The sequence below is a fragment of the Sphaerodactylus townsendi genome, linkage group LG05 (genome assembly GCF_021028975.2).
Source record: "Sphaerodactylus townsendi isolate TG3544 linkage group LG05, MPM_Stown_v2.3, whole genome shotgun sequence".
Classification (NCBI taxonomy): Eukaryota; Metazoa; Chordata; class Lepidosauria; order Squamata; family Sphaerodactylidae; genus Sphaerodactylus; species Sphaerodactylus townsendi.
In genome coordinates, this window is record NC_059429.1 from 64,198,824 (window position 1) to 64,218,307 (window position 19,484).

A 19,484-nucleotide genomic window follows, 5' to 3' on the forward strand; every position below is an offset into this window, starting at 1 on the left:
CTTTCAAGCCACCTCTGCAATATGGAAAGAGTTTAAGCACCTGGTTAAATTTCTCATTGAAAGTTATTGGGCTGAAAACCCTTTTGCAAAATATAAATAACTGAAGCTAAATTTGGAGAATCTGGATTACATTAGTGCACAAATCAGATTGTTTTCAGTACATAGAATATGCAGTTGTTCTGTAATGTTCAGCCAGAACTACACAGTATTTTTCTATTGATTCCTCAAACACCACACACAGTACATACTTTCCTCTATCTACCAAAACCAACATTGCCTCTGTGGGAATGCCTGGCTCTTGTATAACAACGAGGAGAATCTGTTTGCAGGTGACGGTAGTCTCCCTTCTCACACCCTGAGGGTTTGGTTAGGGAGGAGTTAGGTTCTTAACCTCAGGTATGGATTCTTCTGCATACACTCCGCCTTAGCTCCTACTACACAGTTGTTCTGAGCTACCAGGAAAGGGAGGAAGTAAGTCTGAGATTTCACAAACTCAGCTTTCAGAAGAGGCAGAATCAAAATGAGCTGCGATGCTGAGGTATTTCAGAAGGAGACACGGCAGTGAGAGAGAGAAAGCATGGACACGGTAACTACTCAAAGGCTGATCTTTTTGTCTTTGTGAAATCAGTACTTTCTGCATAAATGATTCTTCTTTTGCTTCCTGAAAACTGTCTCTTAACTTTTTATGGGCTGATATTTGACAGGATGGGAAGCTCCTGATTAAATAAAGTGGCTTGAGATGTAGTAGGGGTCTCTTTTTAGGAATGAGAGTGGAGCATACTATCTTTTTCACTGTAACTCTACTAAATCTTTCTTATTTTTTGAGCTGAACCTGACATTGCTTCTCCTTTAGAACTGGAATCTTTATAGCTTCCTTTATTTTCATTGGTAAACTGCCTCCGTGGCTTTTTAGCATTTTGAGAAGCTATGGGTGGATCCACTAGGTAAAACGGCAAAGGCAGATACTTTCTGGGTTGCAGTAGCGTCAATCAAATGCTGTTCCGGCTGCCTGACGCATCTGGCAGGACTCCAGCCTGTTGTTTTTTCTGGGGTCAAGAGTACTGCCTGATTAAACAAATTATAAACATGCCATGTTCCTCTTAAGTTTTACGAAGAAGAATGCTTGTAACAGGAACTGTAAAGCAGCTTCATGTTAACAGCATTATGTAGGATTCTGGTTGTCAAAAATATACCTTAAAATACACGTATGGCAAAGGAATCTGAATTATTCTCTTACCATAAATTGGTTTGTGATAGTTTATTGTTTAGGAACTCTGAATCTTTATCTCTTCACTCAGTCCTCCTTCATGTCTCAGTAATGGAAGACTAAGAGAGTGATTTGTTTGTATATGATTTGGGTCAAGGTCGGGAGACCAGACTTCCTTTTTGTGATTTTAAAATGTGATTTCCATATAGCAGTACCTCTTTTAGTTCACTCTGTTGATTCCAACTGATTGGTGAGGAATATTTCACTGTAGCATACTTCTCCATTCTGCCATTATTGCCTTTACTTTTTAGGGTCTTTGCCATTTGTATTGACAAAAATATCCTCTAACTTTTTGAAGACTTTTATTAATGTTTGTTTTTGTTCTTGGAGTGTAAACAAACAAGAAGAATCTGCTAATATTAGTTAATGCTTCTGATAATTCCTGAATGACCTTTTTGCAGTGATTCACTCTTTCCTTCAATAACAATCTTTGTTCAAACAGTATAGAACAAGCATTGTCTTGTAACCATGTAAAATTCTTAGGTAGGTTAGGCACATACATAACTTTTTTTATAGTCCATCTTGAGTTTTAGAGGTGGCCCAAACCCTAGAGAACCAGTGTGGTGTAGTAGCTAGAGTGTCAGACTTGGACACAGGATATGCAGTTTGAAATCCCAGTTCTGCTATTAAAGTTTGCTGGGTGACCTCAGGCCAGTCACACACTTTCTGTCAAATGTACTTTACAGAATTGTAGGATGGATAAAGTGGAGGGAAGAGGAGTCACTTAAAGTCCTAATTGGGGAAAAAAGTGGAGTATAAGTAATGCTCTGTATTCCTTCTGCACTGAGGTCTTCAACAAATTATCAGATGTTAAATCAAAAGGCTGAGAAGAAACCAAGAAGGACAAGATAAAACTACAAATAATGAACACATCAGAAACAGAGCTTAAATGCTATTCATGGCCAGGTTTCAGCCATCATGGAAATGTTTCCATGGAAACAGGCAAACTTTCCCTGTCTGCAGCATCAAGGGGCTTAGTATCCCAGTGTGTTCATAGATACTCTGCAAGAGGAACTACTCATGCCATGTACTTTAGAACGGGAGGGGGTGGGAGACTCTTGGGGAACCAACTCTGCAATTTCAACTGTGCTTGAATGCATAAAATCACAAAGCTCTAGTACAAGGTCTCATCTTGCTAGTTAGATGGGAAACCTGGGAAAGATTTTTCTTTATCTTTTCATCTTTGTCTGTAGCCCTGATGAGAAACTCAGTAATAAAAAGAACACCTGGGTTGCAATAAAGAGCTATAAACAGTGCTCCGCATTTGAGTGGGTTTTAAAGTATGTGTACAGAAAATGCACTCACACTGTTGAAACAATAGAATTCTATTTTGTCTTGGCTTCCACTGGTTGTAGCCATAACTGTGTTTGGTATTTTGGATGAAGATCAGAGGGTTCATTTTATCTTTCTCTTATGGAAATGTTAATTGCATATACACTCCAGTTTAGACTAGACTCAGGCTTAGTGGGTTGTATCATATAGCTGGCTTCTCCAGTACAATTGTAGCAATTGAAATATCTCCTAGGTGCTTTACGTCACACTGCGTATTGTGAAAATAATGAAGTAGACTACAAGGGGTTATTCAGGAGAAACAGTGTGATATTTAATAAGTTGGATGTAATTACACAGAATTCTATGAAATCTTAAGACAATGCTTGACTATGTCACCTTGTTAAAGTCATCAGTGTCTCTTGAGCATAATGAAAGTCCTCATGTGATATTTTGATTAATGCCAATCTTTGCACAGACCATGACTGGTACTTACACATACTTGCACATTGTTTAAAAATGTGATAAAGGGATAGGAGATTGGTTAGCCATGTTTTCTGAATGTGAATCTGGCTGATTGGGCATGAGGTTGGGAGGAATAAGACAACTGGGCAGAAAAGAAGGGAAAGAAAATTTGGGTTGGTTGCTGTACAGGGTAGGGAATTGGAGTTGGGGATGGAATGGGGGCTGGCTGGAGAGGGGGAGACCATATGATCTCGAATGGCTGTCACTTCAGAATATCTTCACAGGCCCTGCATCATCTCTCACCTCTTTCTGACAATCACCAGGGCCCCCTCAGTATGCTGTACAGTTGTGGAATGCACTCCTTTCATCTTGTCACTTAAGGGACAAATCCACTGGTGCTCAGCTGCTGTGGGGCCCTGGGACACCTGGCCACATCATCTAGCTCTGCGTTGGCGCTCCAGAGCCCTGTTGGCATGGTGGGGGCATTCCCAGGGGTGAATCAGCCCCCTTGCACTGATCCAGCCTCAAACATATGCCACATTTTCTGTGGTGTATCTCCGCTTTCTCATATGGGGGATTCTGGAGGACATTTTGGGTTTTTGTTTTTTTTTACTTTCTAGGCTTCTCCATTTTTTCTTTCTTTCTAGGCATTCCCCATTCCCCAGTCTGGATTGGGCTGCCATTATGTTATGCTTTTGGTAGTCTACTTCTGCAGAATATAGAACAATCAACTGCATTAATCTGATTTTATGTCATGTCTGTTTTATGTTTTTTGATTCACTATTTTAACAGTGTTTTGCTGCTGAGCTCATTGCTTATTCTTTTTCATACAGGTTTTCAGAGTTTTGTATATTTCTCCTAATTTTGTTTATTTAATAGTTTATTATTGTGTTTTGATTTTGGTTTATGCCACAAGCTGTTTGGTTAACATATAAGGTGGAAATATTTGGAAGACCTGGATTTGAATCCCCATTCTATCATGGAATCTTGTTGGGTGACCTTGGCCAGCCACATACATTCATCTGTCTCACATGGTGGTTGTGAGGATAAATTGGAGGAGAAGAATTATATAAGGCACTTTGGGTCTCCTTCAGGGGAAAAAAGTGGAGTATAAATAAAGTGGGCAAATTAAAAAAAATCCTTCTAATAAGATTGCCCCTCTGAAAGATTGGAGCAAAAGCAGTTGTAACATAGGCCATTTCCGCACGGAGGCGGAAGCGGCTAGGTCGGCGCATTTCACGCCAACCCGACGACGCTGAGACCATCCACATGGACGGTCCTGAAAAGAGCTGGGACGCCGGCGCCGCGGAGCACTGGCGCCCGTCCGACCCGGCGTGTCCCCGGGCCTCCGGCACGTCGCCGAGGCCTGGGGACACGCCCCCCCGGCCCTGCGCGCCTGCTGCGATGCAGAGTTTTTGCCGTCCCCATGCCGCCATATTCCGCCCGTGCGGAAACGGCCATAGTGTTTGACTATAGACAGTGGTTTGCTAAGTATGTTTTTGGTGATAGCTGTAAGCTTAAATATGATGGTAAATGGTTTTCTGGTGTAAGGTGCTGCTTATGTGTCTGTCACATAGTTGTACAGGTATCTAGAAATTCACCTGTTTCATAGACTGGACCATGCTCAGATTGATAGTGGGCTGAAAATTGTTTAAATTCTGGTACTCAAGAGCTTTCTTTCCATACATCCAAGAGTGTAATTAATAATTGATAAATATAGTTACACAGAAGAAGAAGCCGAGGAAGCATTGTCTAGATCAGCCAGGGAAATGTTTGCATATTGTGGACCATGCATGTGCCAATGACTTGCCATTAATCTGAAGGTACAAGCTGTTGCAAAATGTGAAATAGTTGTGGGTAAGTACAAAAGGCAAAACTTGGTAGCAAAGTCTGCTGAAATTCTCAGGAATGATGTTCTAGATACCTTGTAGCCCATCTTAATTGTAATACTGGTATATGGAAACTCAATAATTATAATAGCTAAAATGGTATTTCCTGTTTCCTCAGTCCATGGTATCACACCAGTAACTGGTAGTGCTGATGGCACAGAGCCTGGGAACATAATCAGCAACCCTTACAGGGATTGTGCCAACACCTGAGACAATAGCACTTCCTTGGTTGCTGTGTACCTTGTGTATTTTGGGTAGTAGATAAAATGTGCTTTTGCTGAGGTCCTGGTATATTTCATATAGATTTGTTCTACATATGTGTAGGTTCATGTTCAGGGTGGATTTGATTTAAATCAAATCAATTTAAATCATGATTTCAATCACAATTTAAATCACTAATCAGTAAGACTTGATTTAAATCATGGTGTGTGTTTTTGAAAACATAAACCTTAACATTTACAACCAGATGAAGGTTCCATTTTTTGAAAAAAAAACCTTTTCAGATTAGTTTTACAGTTACATCAAAATTATTGGTTTGGTCTTGTTAGAAATACTTGCATACATAATTACTGATTTTGTTTTACTGTTAGAAATACACAGTTCACCTTACAATAAATTTCACAGTTATTTATCTGTCTCTAGTTTAATAGGTTAATCATTCATATTTGGACAACTTTCTGCTTTACTTTATTGAAAAAAGAAAAATAATCATTAACTTAATAACAATTTATATATTTTTATTTAACCAAAATGATAACATTATAGCATGTGTATTTGCTTAAACATCCATGTTTGTTTACTTGCTGTGGAGAGGCTGCAGTGTTTGGGACTCTTTAGTTTGGAGAGGAGACGTCTTGAGGGGGGAATATGATTGAAGTCTATAAAATTATGCATGGGGTAGAAAATATTAACATGGGCCCTTTCCGCACGGAGGCGGAAGGGCTTGGGTCGGTGTTTCTGACGCCGACCCGACGATGCTGACTGGGACCGTCCCGCGATGGATCGGTCCCTGAGAAAGAAGGCTGTGGAGACGACGGCGCCTCTGGGCGCCATTGCCGCCTGTCGATTTACCTACTTGCTTCGGCAGTATCGCCGGGGCCTGGGGACATGCCTCCCCTGCCCTGTGCGCCTGCTTCCGTGTCGCAGAGCAGGGGGGCGTGTCCCCAGGCCCCGGCGACGTGCCGGAGGGCCAGAGAGCAGGTAAGTGAAGGGAGGGTGTGGGGGGGAAGCGCCGGGAAGCCGCTGCCGTTCGCACGGCAGCGGCTTCTAGCCGGCGTTTCCAGAAAAGTGCGCTTCCCAGCGCACTCTGGAAACGCAGGCTTGGTGCCTGGCGGGTGGCGCGAGGGCAGCGCGGCTGCGAAGCAGCTGCGCCCCCTGTGCGAATGGCGGCCTGGGGATGGCGTTTTTGCCGTCCCCAGGCCGCCATATTCCGCCCGTGTGGAAACGGCCAGAGAAATTTTTCTCTCTTTCTCACAATACTAGAACCGGGGGCCTACATTGAAAATGCTGGACTAATAAGACTAATAAACGGAAACATTTTTTCACGCAACGTGTGATTGGTGTTTGGAATATGTTGCCACAGGAGGTGGTGATGGCTGCTAACCTGGATAGCTTTAAAAGGGGCTTGGATAGATTTATGGCGGAGAAGTCGATTTTTGGCTACCAATCTTGATCCTCCTTGATCTGAGATTGCAAATGTGTTAGCAGACCAGGTGCTCGGGAGTAGCAGCAGCCACAGAAGGTCATTGTTTTCACATCCTGCATGTGAGCTCCCAAAGGCACCTGGTGGGCCACTGCAAGTAACAGAGTGCTGGACTAGATGGACTCTGGACTGATCCAGCTGGCTTGTTCTTATGTTCTTACACAAACAGCCTTGAAAATGTTAGCTACCCACTTCACATAAATCTCCCTCCTGAGGTAACTTTAGCAGAACACTGATATGCCAGACTGGGAATCCACCTGTGGGTATAATTCCTGTACTAACTGGATTAGACATTCTTTTACACCCAGACGACATATTCCCTTCCATTTGATTTATGGTCACCACCATTCCACCTTCAGCCTTGACCACTAAATAAAACTTACAATTTTCTTCTGTCTGTGTATTGTCTGTTGTCAGCACTTGCTGAACTCCGTATATTTCAAGACAGATCTACTTCCTGGCTGAAATTCTTTCAGACTAGATATATTTAATATATGCAGTTAAGGGACTTAGCAACTCGCAGGAATCCAAATCCAAAAAGCTTTCAAAATGTTTCCTCTCAGAGAGATACCTCTTCCCTTCTGAGTCAGCTGATTGCTCCACCAATCAGAGCGTAGGTCAGCTTACCCAGTCAGGGTGCTTTCCCATTCCTGGGAAGTTTTCCCCCACTCTGTTGTGATAGCACCTCGTTTGATTGACTGACTTGCACTTCTTCAGAACTTAGGATTTGAGCCTGGTACCAGATCTTGACAATATTTGCAAGGAAATGAGCTGGAGGCAGAGCTTATCCAATTCAGTTTTTAATAACTTGTAATTTAATTCTGTCATTGTGAAGTTCTGTTTTTAAGTACTCATTCAGTTCTTAACCCATACGCCCCCGTCCCATCTCCATCCCACCCCCACCCCACCCCTGCCCCCGGGAGGAGGAGCCTGGGAGTGATTTTTCTTCCCCCTTGTGATGCCATTGGCACACGCCCAGGGTGCAGCGCCCCCCTGGTCCCATTGCAGCTTCACCACTGCCCCTTGTACAGATCCATAAACTTAGTTCTTAGGAGGTTAGGGGCTGATTATGTGTACATAGATTTGCAAAGGAGCAATGGGGCTAAGGTCTTTTTCCCAACTCTGTTTATTCTATAACATTTTTGCTATTTAAAAAGCATGCCATCTCTGCAATCACAATTTCACAGTTTTAACATCTGTGATAACATCTTCCAGATAGAAAAATAGCCCAGAAACCTCTGGAGGAGCATGACATTGTGAATGGATTAATGTAATTCATTTACCCCCAAAATTTAAACATTGTAAGAATATATGGTGTTATACTACATAATTAAAAATGAGCCCTTATTTCATGATGAACAGCTTTCAGACTATAATGTATCTTAAATAGAAAATATTTTTAGATAGATTCCCCCCCAAAGCATTTCATTTAAAAATCTGATTTATATTTAAAAAGTTAATTTTAATTTTTTTAATCCTATTTAAATTTTTAAAAACTGATTTTTAAAATTTATGTTTTAAAACATTGATTTTTTTATCCACCCTGTTCCTGTTTAACTTTTTTTTGGTGTTCCTTTGTGATGTCTGAGTGTAGTCATTTATAAAATGTGATTGGAGAGTTGTTGCTCAACTCCCTGTATATAGTTCAACATGCTCATGATGACAGTTGCCCCTAGTTGACCTGTTTCCTTGACTGTATTTTCAGAATTGTTCCTTGGGTTAGATGCAGTCTTGTAGAATGGAATGCTATATACAATGCTCAATGTGCCCAAGCTAAAGCATTCTATGTTTTTTTAAGAAAAAAAATCCTACAATGTTACCTTGCAACCATTGGGAGAGGATTCACACAGAGTCCTTCCCTCTGTAGCTGTGACATTGGATCTATACATGGGACTTTCCAGGCTACTTTCCCCTGCTATTTTATTTCCCTTCCTTCTCTTTACTCTAAGTCTTGAGTTCTCATTATGTATTTTCTTACACTCTGCAAAAATTAAGTCCCTTATACCAGTCTTGGGTTGTATTCTTAATTGACTAATAATTAGTTTACTGTTTCAACATTAATATTGCAGTTAATTATTGCTTTTCCTGTTGGACATTTTAGGAGGGAACTGGAGACTTCCAAGCACTTCGAGCAAAATTTCAAAATGATTCCAATGTTTCTAGTGCTTTGCTGAGATCTACAAAGATCTCTTCTGCAGGTATCATTCCATGGCAAAGTACCAACACTGGTTCTCTGACCAAACCAAAGCCCTTGTGCCGAGTACATGTTCCAATTCCTGAGCAAAAGACTGGGTGGCCCATGTCACATCAGTCTGAAAAAGTACAAGAAAAGCCTATAGCGATGCCAAGGATTAGACTTCATGAATTGTCTGAAGTTCACAAGATTGAAAATAAAAAAGGCAGAGATTTGCCAGAGACTTTTAGTGCAGAGGCTACACCTGTGAAAGATTTGCCAAAACAGCCGCTGACCTCTTGTTTTCATTCTGGAGAAGATCCAGTGCCAAATAGTTCTTTCCACCACACCCTTCATATCTGGGAAAATGCTTTATCTTGTAATGACCAAAAGTGTTCTACACTACCATCACAATGTGCAAATAAAACCTCATCCATTGCACAACCGAAGAGTGATAATGTTCCTGTCTCTGAAGATGAAACAGCAAAAATCAGTGGACATAAGCAAGGACTGGTATTTGCTGCATCAGTGAATCCTCCCTACCTACATAGTGAAGCTGTTCCATTTTCATTCATCTCACCACCTGTTCCCCCAAGAAGTCATACAAGTTTGGAGAAGAGAGCACATGAAGGCATTAATGCTACTGGTTCCACCCCAAATATTTTTGACTCTGAGATGCCAAGTAAGATCATTCATTGTTTAAATGGTAATTTCCTTATTTTATTGTAAATTGGATGTAATCTTGATATCTCAAATAAATAATGACCATACCGTAATCCCACCCCCAGTAGCATAGCCTGTTTGAAACAAAATTCAAGGACACCAGTGGATCACCTTTTTGTGATAGTGGGGCTTGGAATGTGGAGTAGAGGGGCTTGGAGTGTGAAAAGTTATGGGATTTGTTTTCATAAGATTAGGTTGAGTATGGCAAGTGGGAGGGAAAATCTGAAGAAGATGTTTGTCTCCCGACCTGTCTGTCTCTCTTGGCTGCCCTGCAAATATGTATTAGGAATACAACACAAACCTTCTAAAAGATAATAGACAGCGTTTGCTAGGGTTAAGAAGCTTATATTCTTCATTGATTTTCAGAATGCAACTAAAATGTACTTGAACAGTGTGTTGATTTATACTGAATTGTATTGTTATGAAAATAAGGTATTTTATGTGATGGTGGCATAGCTAGCTTCTAGTTTCATGTCCGAAAAATCTGGGAAACTTTGAAGATATGGTTTCTAAAAAATGAAATTTGTTTCTACAAGAGGGGAACTTCCAGGGGACATCTCATTTTCCCTTCCTCTACTTCTTTTCCTTTATCGAAAGCCCCCATAGCATCTCCTGTTTTCCTACTTTTTCTCTCCCCTTGGCACCCTCTATCTGGAAAAACTGTACAATGGAGAAACTGAATGGATTTGTGGGGAGGGGCTAATTTCCCCGTGTATTTCCTTCCACACACTATTTTCCCTTTTCCTGGCAGACTCCACATTCTCAACCTTCCATGCTTCCATCTCTTCTTTCACCCACAAGCCAACTGAATTTTTATCTGCTCCCCGGCCCCTGTTTCAGCTATATTTATTATTTACCTCATGTATACCTTACCTTTCTACACAATAGTGTCCCAAATCATCTTAAACTCTATTCCTTTTCCCTATTTTACCTTATGACATTTGTAAAACTGGGGATGTAACTGGCAAAAGGTCACCCAATGAACTTTCATGGCAGAGTAATGATTCAAAACCTGGGTCTTCCTGATCCTAGTCTGAAACTCTAACCAGAGGAGGACAGGTTAGAAGTCAAATAAATAAATAAATAAATATACCACATAGCCTGCCAGGGGGTTGCTGCTGCTGAACAGTAACCAGCAGCCATTCCTGGGTAAATGATGCATATTGGATGGCCTGGTGGTTGGTAGTACAAAATGTCCCTGGAACATCCCTGGAAAAGGCCTAGTTCCCTTCACCTGTGTTTTACTGACAGAAACCAAGGCTTGAAGGCTGGAAATACTGTTATGGTTACCTATGAATGGTGATTGAGGTCATTCATTTGTTAAAACTACAGGCCCAGCACATATTAATTTGGTTGATTTTAACCCCCATTTCTTTTTGAAGATTTCAGATTCTTGTGAAAACCTCAGCAATTTTTTAAGGCTTGTAGAAAGACCTAATTTGTCTGTTCATGGCTCCAGTCACTGGATTTAGGTATCTGCAGATCTGGCCATGTTAAAAATTGGATATATTGATGCATAATTCTGAGAGATTTGCATTTGGGTATGGTGCAATCTATTGTGCCCTGTTTTAATCTGAATTCAGTTTTGAAACTGTTTGTGGGCTGGTTCTGTATGTGATCATGGCCCCCTTTCTGGAGTAATAAAATGTTTAGTCACATGTAGGTAACATATAAACAGTAAACTGGTCGCATTTCTTATCAGTAGGCTAAAGTAAACGTACTACCAAGTTCCTCATCAAAATATGTTCTTTATTAATGTCCCTCTATGTGGTGTAAGAATATTGGACTAGGATCCAGGCGATGCAGATTTGAATCCTGAGTCTGCCATGGTAGCTTGCAGGGTGACTTGAGTCAATTTCATTTTCAGTCGAACTTGCCTCACAGGGTTGTTGTGATAAGAAAATAGAATAGTGTAAGATTCTTTGGATACCCATTTGGGAAAAAGTGTACAAATAAAGTAAAATAAAGAATAGCTGCAATCCTAAATGCACTTACCTAGAAGTAAGTTCTACTGAAGAAAAACCTGAACTTACTTATAACCTGAAGAAAAACCTGAACTTACTTGCACTGAAAAGTACCTTTTACTTCAAGGAAAATATTCTCAATGGAAACATTTGTTTGGCAATATGTTTTATTTTCTAATGGCTTTGGCATGTGGATTTGACTACCCCATAGAAAGAAATTCCATGTCCTGGGAAACCAGTTACTTACACTGGGCTCTACATAGAAGTAAATGATACAGCCTCTCCCTAGTTATCACTAGGAGATTCTTGGACAGATGGAACTCGTTTCTAAAAAGGTACAAGTTCCAGGTTGAGACTAGGGGCTTAACTATGTTTTCTACAGGTAGGTGCAATCACACATGTGACACAAGTTCCATATTGGAAACTTCATTCCCAGGTGTGCAGGTCCTAATTTGTGCTGGGACTATGGCTCCTGGGAGAGAGAGCTTATCTCCCAGGCAAATTTCCTGATCTGAAAGAAACCCCAGAGGTACTAACCACCCTATCTAGGGAAACTTATATACTGCCCATCAGTGCACATGCAATCCCTGAAACCATCTGCAGTTTGGAAAATGGTGTGGGGAAAAATACATACATTCCATCTCTCTGCATGCTGTGATCCCTGTCAGAATCAGGCCACAAACTTGGAATCGAATTCCCAGCACAGAGCTTATGACAAACACATCCGATTCCAAGAACTTGGAGGAACTTGTAACAGGACTGCCACTGTGATGGGTCCAGTGAATTTTCCCTTCATTCTCCAGTATTTGCAGGTGAACCTTCTGAACTCTGTTATCTATTTAGATTGCAGATTTCCCCAGTTTAGGAAAATCTTTCAAGGTTGTAAGTACGACAGAGCATTCTTACAAACCCTGTTCCACAAATCAAACTGTTTTAGTGTCACAATTTACAAATGGGTTTGTGAATCTGTCTTGCTTTCAGAAAAGAATGGTCTTGGTTTGAATTGCTTCACTTATAACGTATCTCTATGAAAGTTATTTCATTTATTTTTGCAAAGAATTAAGATTGTTTCTTCACTCTGGCACAGAAGGACACCATCATCTCAAAGAAGTCAAGGTTCCAAAGAACAAACCTCTTCCTTCCATTGTGTCACTTGGTCCTCCTCCAAAGAAACCACCAAGGCCTCCTAAGGTAGATCTCAGGGCCTTCTATCAGAAGCTGCTAGGTAAATTATTTTGTTGGCCTTTTTTGAGAGGGGGGATTGCTTTATGTTGGTGGATTGGCAGTAATCATGACTTTTAAGGAATTTCTATCAAGAACAGCAAGGGTGTATGTTTCTTCAGCAACCTATTGCAATTGCAGGCATTGGAGCCATTTTTACATGTTAAAGACTAGCAGAATTGCCTATTGTCTCACCCCTATTGTCTCATCTAGGTAATGGGTGATAATATAGGAACTGGATTTTGAAACAACTAATAAATAGAAATTGATCTGCTGTTACAATCTACTTTCCTACGGTGATGTTTAAGGAAAATTCATGCACTTTGAAATATTATCTTTCTCAACCATAATAGTGGTTTATTGTGATGAGCTCAATATAAGTTTATTCTCAGATATTAAAATAATGTTGTTAATTGAATATGCCCTCAAATGATAGAAATAGTGTCACTAAATAGCCATAGTTTAATGGAGAGGGGCTACAGCTCCATAGTACAGCAAATATTATAATGATATACATGCAAAACTGTCACTGACTAAAGACTGAACTGTATCTTGCTTGTAAGTACTTTTAATATATTTTCTTCACTTTTCTCTAGCTGTCCTTCTGGTTTTATTTGCTATCGTAATGTTTCATTATTATAGAGATCACATAGTTTTGTTTCCTCTTATTAAAGTATACTGTGTAGTCTGCAGTGCTACAAGGAAAGACCTAGTTAAAAATTGTCCCTTGAAAGCTAACAGCACTAAAAATGCTGTAACAGTAATTAAATTGACTGAAAGTGTGCAAAGAGATTTTCAGTTTGAAACATTCATTATATTTTCTTTCATCAGAATTCCTTCCCTGTCATGCCCCCACAGTAGCCCTAATTATTGTCATTATAGATAGCATGGGTGTAGTCCTCTGTACAGTCTTCTAAGGGAGGGAATTTTAGTTAGCCCCTGTCCCTTTAAGAAGTTTACCCAAGAGGCAGTCTTTCTGTTATCTCCCAGCAATGCTCATGTTTAACTCAGTTCAGTTCAGTACAGGTGCCCAAGGAGTTAGGAGGCAGAAGTATTTTGCCACGTCAAAGGTGTACTGAGAGCGTAAAGTTGAGGTTTACAGAGAATAATAGCCTGATAAAGACTCAAGGAACTTAAAGAAGTGGACTTTCCTGAAAGCAGTCAAAGAAAGAACAAAAGTCTACAGCTTCTACTGTCCAGTCAAGCAAGTACTTTATTTTAAACAGACCCTGGGAGGAGTTAAGGTCTCCATTCTTCTAAATATTAAACCTTTTGTTTGAACTGTTAAACCTTGCTTGTGACTCTCCCATTCTGTTCTGGCCGAGTACAGGGCACCAAAAACAGTTTTGCTTGGGGAACAGAACATTTCCCCTATAACAGGGTCATGCAGGGAGGAACTCTATGTGGGCAGAAAATTAACTCGGCAAGGCATATGTTTCTGGGAGCAGAGGAACGTTGTACTGTGCTTCCATTCTGGCCTAGTGTCCTGGACCCATTTTCTACCAGGTTTCAACAAGTGGGTCGATGCCAGCAATGTGAGGGGCCCCAGGCTGATAAAAGTGTTCCACAAGTCATACTTTCACAGAGGCGTAGCTAGGGGAAATGGAGCCCAGGGCAAAATCTGAGTTTTGCCCCCCCAGTATGGGCAGCCACCCTCCCCCACTACAACCAAAGAACAATTTTTTTGCATCAGGTCATCTCAAAGCCACCATCACATTATAGAACATGTCTTAACTCACAAATCTGAACATAGCAATGGGCACACAGCAGAGATAAAAAATTTTGACAACATTTTCAAAATGCTTTCAAAATGTTTAACAACTGTTATAACACTTAAAAGTATTTTAAGTGTTATATGACTTAAAATGCTTTCAAAATGTTTTATTGCTGCCGTGAATAATGTTTTATTATCCTCCACTCATTCCTTTGCATTTCTCCCAAGCGTTGCCAGAAATAATAGGCAATTTGGATTAATATCAAACCTGCCCAAATAAGCCACAGTAGAAGCAAGCCTAAATTTTCATCTCTTCCTCTGAATGCCTATTTCACATTTGTATCTACAAGAACTCCAACCACTGCAGATTTGTCTTCTAATAATGCTGGGAAAGGCTGAATGCAGCAGGAAAAGAGGAAGATCAAAAATGAAAGGGATTTGACTCTAAAAAAATAAATTGTAGCCCTCAGTTTGCAAGACCTGAGCAAGGCTGTTAATGATAGGATGTTTTGGAGCACAATCATAGAGTTGCCATAAATTGGAAGTGACTTGATGAAACTTACGCACATAATAGAAATTTGAGTGTTTTTATAAAGGGTGTAGATCATAGTTTGTTGTGTGTCTTGTTACCTTGCTTTTGCTACTTTGTCTTCTAGCTTTGTAATCCTAGTTCAATTGCCTTGTTTATTGAATATCTGATTGCATAATCTGCCTTGTGACTCAGAAATACAGGTTACAAAAGAAGAAAATAGATGAATAAAAAAGAGCTGGAGCTGGCAGGGTTGGTGGAAAAGTAGCACAAAGAAAGATGAGGAAACGGGCTGCCTGAAAGCGAGGAGGGGAAAGAGTAATAGCTGGAGGAAGCAAGGGGCAAGTATGGAGAAAGTAGAAACCCATGGGCCCCTTCCGCACACGCAAAATAATGTGTTTTCAAACCACTTTCACAACTGTTTGCAAGTGGATTTTGCCATTCTGCACAGCTTCAAAGCGCACTGAAAGCAGTTTGAAAGTGCATTATTCTGCATGTGCGGAATGAGCCATGGAGTGGGAGGAGTAATAGCATAAGGAAGGGTACTGGAGGTTAATAGAATTTTTTGTGTGAGTCATTGCACTCTTGTTAACCACTTGTTAATATAATTTGCAATTTTTTGGGAGGGGGACAGAATTCCATCGAGGATGAAAGAATAAACACTTCACTGCCAAATTCTGTTTTTCTGGTGTATACTACATTTATTTTTAAATAGAAAAATAGAATGACAGAATATAAATCATAAATAAATAAAACATTGTTTTTACAGATGCTGAAGATGATGAGTATCTTACTCCTGAAAAGTAAGTGTATATCTTTTGGTGTGTGTTTGTTCCCTGGAAACTAGAAATCTTGAAATACACTCATGTAAAGCCAGTGATGTCTAAAACCTGTAGCTTGAAAGAGAGGGCCAGCACTAAATGGTTATTATAAAAAGCTCACTATCAATTTTTTGTGCCTTCTGGTGTTTTTAATTAATATTTTATATACATTTCCAAAGAACACATGCAAGCTTTAAAACAACTATTGTTTTAATAATTCTATCTTCCCAGCCTTTGAAAGAAACAGGCCCATTTGCCTATTAAGGGTTTTTCATTATTTTATTTCAGTCAGACAAGCTCTTTGGAGGATCTGGAATGATACACAGCCCAGTCTCATTATTTCTTGGAAGATAAGCAGAGTCGTTGCTTTGATGGGACACCACCAAGGAAAACTCTGCAGAAGGCGACAATGGCAAATTACCTTTGCTTAATGATTTGCCTTGAAAATTCCATAGAGTTTGGAGTCACTTGATGGCACTTTGCGCACAGGCACGCACACACTGTCTTTTTAGAGTTACCCTTACAAAAGCTGCAGTTGTCACTGTGTTTCCCATTTTTGTATTTATCAGTGAAAGTTATTACACTAGAACCTAATGGTTCCAAACCCATCAACAACTCATTTCCCTATAAAAAACTCAGGACTTGGTGGTCATTTTGCTACAGATTTCCTGTACAGCCCAAGACTGAATCCAAAATCTGAAGAACATACTAAACCTCAGTACAAGTCTATTTCACTCTGCCCACTCCTGCTGAAGTCCTCATAAAGCGGGAGGTAAAGCAAGACTCTGCAGCAGGAGGAGATTACCCCTATTCCTCCACCAAATAAGTGTTGTTACGCTCTGAAGAGTATATTTAGATTCAGTCTTACATTAGAGCATCTCCTGCCTCATTCCAGATTATTCCAGGTAGCTCCAAGCACACCACAATCCCAGTCTGAATTGGGTACCCTATGTGTGGGAATTGAGAGGAATCCACAGTTCATTTCTATTGTGTGAGCAGGTAAGCCAAAAACTTTAGCCAGAGACCTGTTTCCAGCAATCAAATGATACAGGAAAGGGTACTTTTGAGCTTGTGAGGAATGTATCAGCCTTACTGTTAAGTAGCACCACCAAAAGTGGAAGGATCTATCTCACAAACTCTTCCATGATTGCATGTGATTGGGAAAAGGAAGTTGTAAGTTAAAGGATACCCACTCTTAGAAAGCATGAATACCTGATAGTTGCTTACTTCTTCAAAAATTAATTGCCTGCTGTAGTTGAAACTTTGGAGACAGGTTGTTCTACAGGTAATATTAAGAGATTCAGAAATTTGGCATCAACAACCTCTTCTGTTATTCCACTACCACCACCACCCGATATTACAAGACTACAGATTCAATTCTGCATCATTTCCTTTTTTTATCTCTCTGGCATTAAATATAGCATGATGTATGTGTGTTAGTGTGCTGCTTTTGCTTTTCTTCAAAAAAGTTTGCTCTTGCTTTTCTTCAAAAAAAGTTTGCACAACTCCCATACTATATTTTCCCCATCCCTACATTCTCACTGGTTTGACATTCTAAAGTTATGTACTGTTTTTTGTAAACACTCTGGGCTAGTTTAATCCGCAGGTGCTGAGAGTTGACTTTTACTGTTATCACTGTCAGACAGTAGATGAGTTTTGAGCTCCCATTTGCTAATGTTTATGCAGCAAGCAAAGGTTTAAGCTGCATAAGTTGATGTCTAGTGGTCTCTGTTTAGACAGCCTTTTGAAAATGGCTTGTATTTTGGCTCTATGTGTGTGATTACTTAATTGAATATCTGGCATTGTGGTAAGCTGATAAATGTGTCCTTGTATTCATACAAATGTAGGGAGATGTGTAAACTGATGTGTTAGTTAGGATAAGGAAGCTTAACTGTAAAAATCTTTGGTAGTTTTGCTGAGGTAAGAGGAATTACCTGTGCAGAATTAAGAGGAATTACTTTTGCAGAATTAAGGATCACACTCTTAAAGGAAAAAGGAGAATCCAGCATCTGATCATGCTTGGGAATTGTCTTAGTATTTGGCAGTTGGTCAGTGTTCTTAGAAGCATAAATAATAGCATTGTTCTCATTTGATTAAGGGTTAATGTATGCACCAGGCATTCAGGAAACAGCAGCACTGCTTTTTTAAAACAACAACACATAACACTCTGCAAATATTAGAGGACAGGCAGGTATCCTTGAATCTTGGCTGAATATTCTGGTTTCCTGCTCTCTCTGGGTCTCCCTGGCAGCTGCTAACTTACCAGTACTAATGTGGGTATGCAGGTCCTCTGATAAACTGGCTGAGTCACATGCATGACAAGTTTGTCTTGGCACTCGTCGAATCTTACTGTGGAAATGATTTGTGGAGCAACCATTCAGCAGTTGCATTTCTGGCTTAGTGGAATTAGACCAAAATGTAGTGTCTTTGTCTCCTTTAGGGTTACTTTTTATATAAGTCCATTACTATGCTGTTTCCACTGCTAAATTAAATTTTCTTGGCTTTTATTAGTGCTGTGTCAACAGATCACAAAGAAAAGGATTCTCTGCATGTTTTCTGAAGAAATTTTCATTTTGTGCTAGTTAGGAAACAAATCCTTTGACAACCAAATTGGTTGCAAGAAGAAATGCAAAGTGGTATGCAATAAGGTTGCCTTGGGCTAGCTCTTTGGAGCTCTTTCAGTCCCACCCACCTCACAGGATGTTTGTTGTGGGAGTGGGGAGGGAAAGGAGATTGTAAAGAAAGTGGGGATATAAATCCAAACTCTTCTTCTTCTCTTAAATTCCTGGATTATGCGGAGCTGAAAAACTCAAACTTTTGCAGATGACATTCATATGGATGTCATAGCAACAAGCTGTGTTCTGTTCCATCACAGACAAATGTGTCTGCCATGACATCTGAATGCAGCCCAAGAATCAAGTTCCATTTTTCTTCAGAAAGGTGTTTCCTGCTTCATTATTCTATGGCATTTTCAAACAATTATAATCTTTTCTTATTCTTTTTAGTTCTAAAACTGGAGAAGAGAATACTTATGAGGAAACTGTATCTTACCTAAAACAGCCAGAAAATTCCTCTAGCTCAGATATTACTCAAGAAAGCACACATTGTAAGTATTATCAGTTTGACGCTTATGGAACATGTTGTAAGGTTGACAGCAATTCCATAGTTGATGAGTTTGTAACATAGACTAGTTAAGAGTTGCAGAGAGAATCTGAAAGAGATTAACAAGAAAGTTAAGCATCACTATTCAGGTGAAGAAAAAATATGAGAAGTTAAGAGTACACTTCTATCCTGATTGAACTTCCTTGAGGTTTAAATTGGGTCTGGTTCTTCATTGCAGAGTATGGGATTTTTAAAAATCTCTTGCACTGTAGTACCTATAGCCATGGTTCTGGATCTTTTTTTCTTGTTGTCCTTCAATCCATTCTTTTATCATTTTTTATCTTATCTGTTTGCCAGGGAGTACATTCTACAAAATGTTCCTTTTAATAACATTGCAGGCCACTGCTTATGATGTTTGGGACACAGATGGCAATACAGGGAATGTTACAGAATTATGGATGTGTAGTGGCCCATTTAAACAGCCTGTGTGTGTGTAAATATATATCTCCTGGCTTTGACTTACTTTCATGTAATTGTGTTATTAAAGACTGCATAGTCTATAGAAGGTCTGATGGAGAATGTAGGCTAATATAGCATTAACTGAAATGCCATATTTTTTATTTGATTTATTTGCTGATCAGTAGT

At 39.9% G+C, this 19,484-nt stretch overlaps 1 protein-coding gene across 6 annotated transcripts in view; it reads left to right on the forward strand.

Annotated features, from left to right (window-relative positions):
- Positions 1-437: 437 nt before the first annotated feature.
- The window catches only part of FYB2 (FYN binding protein 2), a 46,884-nt gene continuing 27,837 nt past the window's right edge, over positions 438-19,484 (forward strand). For 4 of the 6 annotated variants that reach the window (XM_048496757.1, XM_048496759.1, XM_048496758.1 and 1 more), the window contains exons 1-5: positions 438-586; positions 8,694-9,471; positions 12,540-12,677; positions 15,686-15,719; positions 18,743-18,843. In XM_048496757.1, coding sequence (XP_048352714.1) covers positions 578-586; positions 8,694-9,471; positions 12,540-12,677; positions 15,686-15,719; positions 18,743-18,843 — 1,060 coding nt within the window. In that variant the 5' untranslated portion in view covers positions 438-577. The remainder of the gene's footprint in view (positions 587-8,693; positions 9,472-12,539; positions 12,678-15,685; positions 15,720-18,742; positions 18,844-19,484) is intronic. The other 2 variants (XM_048496760.1, XM_048496761.1) reach the window with 2 other exon arrangements.